This window comes from Piliocolobus tephrosceles, chromosome 4 (assembly GCF_002776525.5).
Source record: "Piliocolobus tephrosceles isolate RC106 chromosome 4, ASM277652v3, whole genome shotgun sequence".
NCBI lineage: Eukaryota > Metazoa > Chordata > Mammalia > Primates > Cercopithecidae > Piliocolobus > Piliocolobus tephrosceles.
In genome coordinates, this window is record NC_045437.1 from 149,709,495 (window position 1) to 149,712,802 (window position 3,308).

General features: G+C 48.1%; 1 protein-coding gene across 1 annotated transcript in view; it reads right to left on the bottom strand.

Annotated features, from left to right (window-relative positions):
• The window catches only part of LOC111526957 (protocadherin beta-2-like), a 2,836-nt gene extending 692 nt beyond the window's left edge, over positions 1–2,144 (bottom strand). Inside the window, 1 exon segment of the mRNA XM_023193030.2 lies at positions 2–2,144. Within this exon segment, the coding sequence (XP_023048798.2) occupies positions 2–1,938 (1,937 nt within the window). The 5' untranslated portion in view covers positions 1,939–2,144.
• Between the last annotated feature and the right edge of the window lie 1,164 nt (positions 2,145–3,308).

Sequence of the window (3,308 nt, forward strand, 5' to 3'; positions counted from 1 at the left end):
GACCAGCACCACTAGCCTGTGCTTGGCTGCGTCGCGCTCGCTCAGCAACCTGGAGGTGCGCACCTCGCCATTGTGCGCCCACACGCCGAACAGCCCGGGCTCCGTGGCCTTGAGCAGCTGGTACGACAGCCAGGCGTTCTGGCCCGAGTCACCGTCCACCGCCACTACCTTGGTCACCAGGTAGCCCAGCTCGGCCGCCCGGGGCACCAGCTCGGTGCAGGGCGCGGAGCCGTTCTGCAGCGGGTACAGCACGAAGGGCGAGTTGTCGTTGGCGTCCACCACCAGCACGCGCACCAGCACCTCGCTGCTCAGCGCCGGGGAGCCGTGGTCTGCAGCGCGCACGCTGAACTCGAATGCCTGCAGGGCCTCGTAGTCCAGCGACCTGAGGGCGAACAGGTGGCCGTTATCCGCGTTGATAGAGACCAAGGAGGCGAGGGGCAGGTGCGGGTCCTGGGGTGGCAGCAGCGTGTAGGTGACCTGGGCGTTGGTGCCTGAGTCTCTGTCTGTGGCGCTGACGCTGCCGATGTGCAGGGCGGGGCTGTTGTTCTCGCGGACGAACAGGGTGTAGGAGGTTTGGGTGAAGGCGGGGGCGTTGTCATTGACGTCGGAGACCAGTACGGTTATGTTGTGCTCGATTTTCAGCCTGGGTGTCCCCAAGTCGGTGACGGTGATGGTGATGTTGTATTCGGATCTGGTCTCCCGGTCCAGGGCTGTGCTTATCACCAGAGTGTAAAAGTTCTCAACAGAAGGTTTCAAGAAAAAAGGAAGATCATCTTGGATGGAGCACACTGTCCTTCCGTTGTCTCCGGAGTCAGGATCTGAAACGCTGAATACAGCAATGAGGGTGTCCTGCAAGTTTTCTGGGATCTGATTGATAAGTGTCGACATAGTCAGTTCCGGAGGATTGTCATTCAAATCCATCACTTGGACAAATACCACACAAGTTCCAGATAGGCCCCCACCGTCTGTCGCCTGAATATTTACTGTGTACGTCTGGATGGATTCGAAATCCAGTTTCTGTCTTAAAAGGAGTTCTCCCGATTTTGCACTTAATCGAAACGTTTTGCGAATGTCTTCAGAGGCTTGGGAAAATGCATAAGATATTTCTCCATTAGTTCCAATGTCTAAATCCCTGGCAGAGACGATGGCAACCTGGGATCCAATAGGGCTGTCCTCCGGGATCTGCACCTCATAGAGCAGCTTTGCAAACTCTGGGACGTTGTCATTGATGTCCATAACTTCAATCCGTACCAGCGCCGTGCCGGACCTGGGTGGAGTCCCGCCATCTAGCGCTGTGAGGGTTAACCTGATCTCAGGCTGCTCCTCGCGATCCAGGGCTCTGTTCAGCACCAGCTGTGGTAATATTATGCCATCGAGACTGTCTTGTAAATTAAGATGGAAGTGGAAATTGGGACTGATTGTGTAATTTTGGAGACTGTTGGTTCCTACATCCAAGTCCTGGGCACGTTCTATTAAAAAAGTAGTTCCAGGAGTGATACTTTCTGAAATTTTCAAAAGTATTTCTTTGTCTAGGAAAACTGGGGAATGATCATTTATGTCCCTAATCCGTAGCTCCGCCTGAAAAAACTGCAAGGGATTTTCTAGTAACACCTGGAAAGGTAAGACACAGGGCTCTGTGGGGCCGCACAGCTCCTCCCGGTCCAATTTCTCATTTAACAACAAATCCCCGGTCTGCTTATCGAACTGCAAATGCATTTTTTTTCCTTTGGAAACGACCCTGGCCCCCCTCACAGCAAGTTCTCCTATCTCCAGCCCCAGGTCTTTTAACAAATTGGCCACAAAGGAGCCACTCTCCGTTTCCTCGGCCACTGAGTAGTGCCTAGGCTGGGAACTAGCCTGAGCTATGCCCAGCAAAACAAAGAATATCAGGACTTGCCTTTGTTTCGTAATGCGCTCCTTCCCCTCTCCGGCCTCCATTGCCTTCTGGTCTCACACCAAACCTGCTCCAGCTCGGGCTCACGTTGTCGCTGACTCTATCTCCCCGTATCTCGCTGATACTGGGATGACTGGACAATCCTAGGGCCCGGATTTCCCCGAGCGACCGCCTTAGACAGCCTCCTCTTCCTGCTTGCTGCTGCTTTAGTTGAGTATCTGGGTGAAGGAGCGTCGGCTGGGTGCTTTGTTTCTGCTACTTCTAAGGCTGCAGCGCCACCCCGCGTCTCTTCCGAGTATTTATTTTCCCCTAAACTTTAAGAAAATCCCAGTGCTTTCTTGCAGGCTGATGGCAATAGAAATTGAGTATTTTCAAGTAGTGTCTCTCAATATACCGAAATCTTATTGGCGTTTCGAGAGGCTCTTCATTGCACCCATAGAGACATGGCAAGAATAAATAAATCTTCACTTCAGTTCCCCCACAGATCCAAGCGTTTTTTGTTTTTTTTTTTCAAACTGGAAAAAATAAATTTCAGAACCTGGAAGGGAGTGATCTCAGTCCTAGCATGCTTCAGAAAAAAGGCTTAGACTAAGAAAGTTATATTTTTATTCAGAGTTTGGGCATGTGTGCAACTCAGTAGTGGTTAGGTTACAATCATCACACTCAAACCCAACCGAAAAACACAGAGACCCAGGAAAAGCACAGAATCCAAATAAGAGTATTTTAACGGGCACTGAAATAGTCTCCTTACTCATACTTCTTTCTTTGCACTGCTCCCGCTTCACATTTCCCTGAACTTTGATGTGTCTGAGCCTCATGAAACTCTCCAAGAGCAGCCAGATATCTTCTTCTTGTAAATGTATCAATATTATTTTCCTTTCTAATGCCTAGGAGAACTTTCAACATAACCTCAATTCAATTACCACATCTAGTAAAGTCAAGAGCAATTTCATAATATTAAATAGCCAGTAAATATTCCAGTTTCCCCAGTTATCTTTAAAAATGTATTTCCAGTGATGGTTTCTTCTATCTGCTTCCAAACAAGGTATATATGTCGTTGTTTGTTGTTAGATTTTTTAAATTTTCTGTCTCTTTGGGTTTTTTTAATGTTAATATCAAGAAATAAGTTATCAAGCCACAGAGTGACACGAAGGAAACTTAAATGCTATTTCTCAGTGAAAGAATCCAGTCTGAAAAGGAAATGATACTGTATAATTCCAATTACATGATACTCTGAAAAAGGCTAAATTATAGAGACACTTAAAAGATCAGTGGGTAGCTAGGAAGAAGAGGGAGGGGGAATGAAGAGTTTAACACCGGGGACTTTACGATACTATAATGGTAGATACATGACATTATGCAGTTGTCAAAATCCACAGAACTATACAACACAAAGAGTGAACACTAAACGATG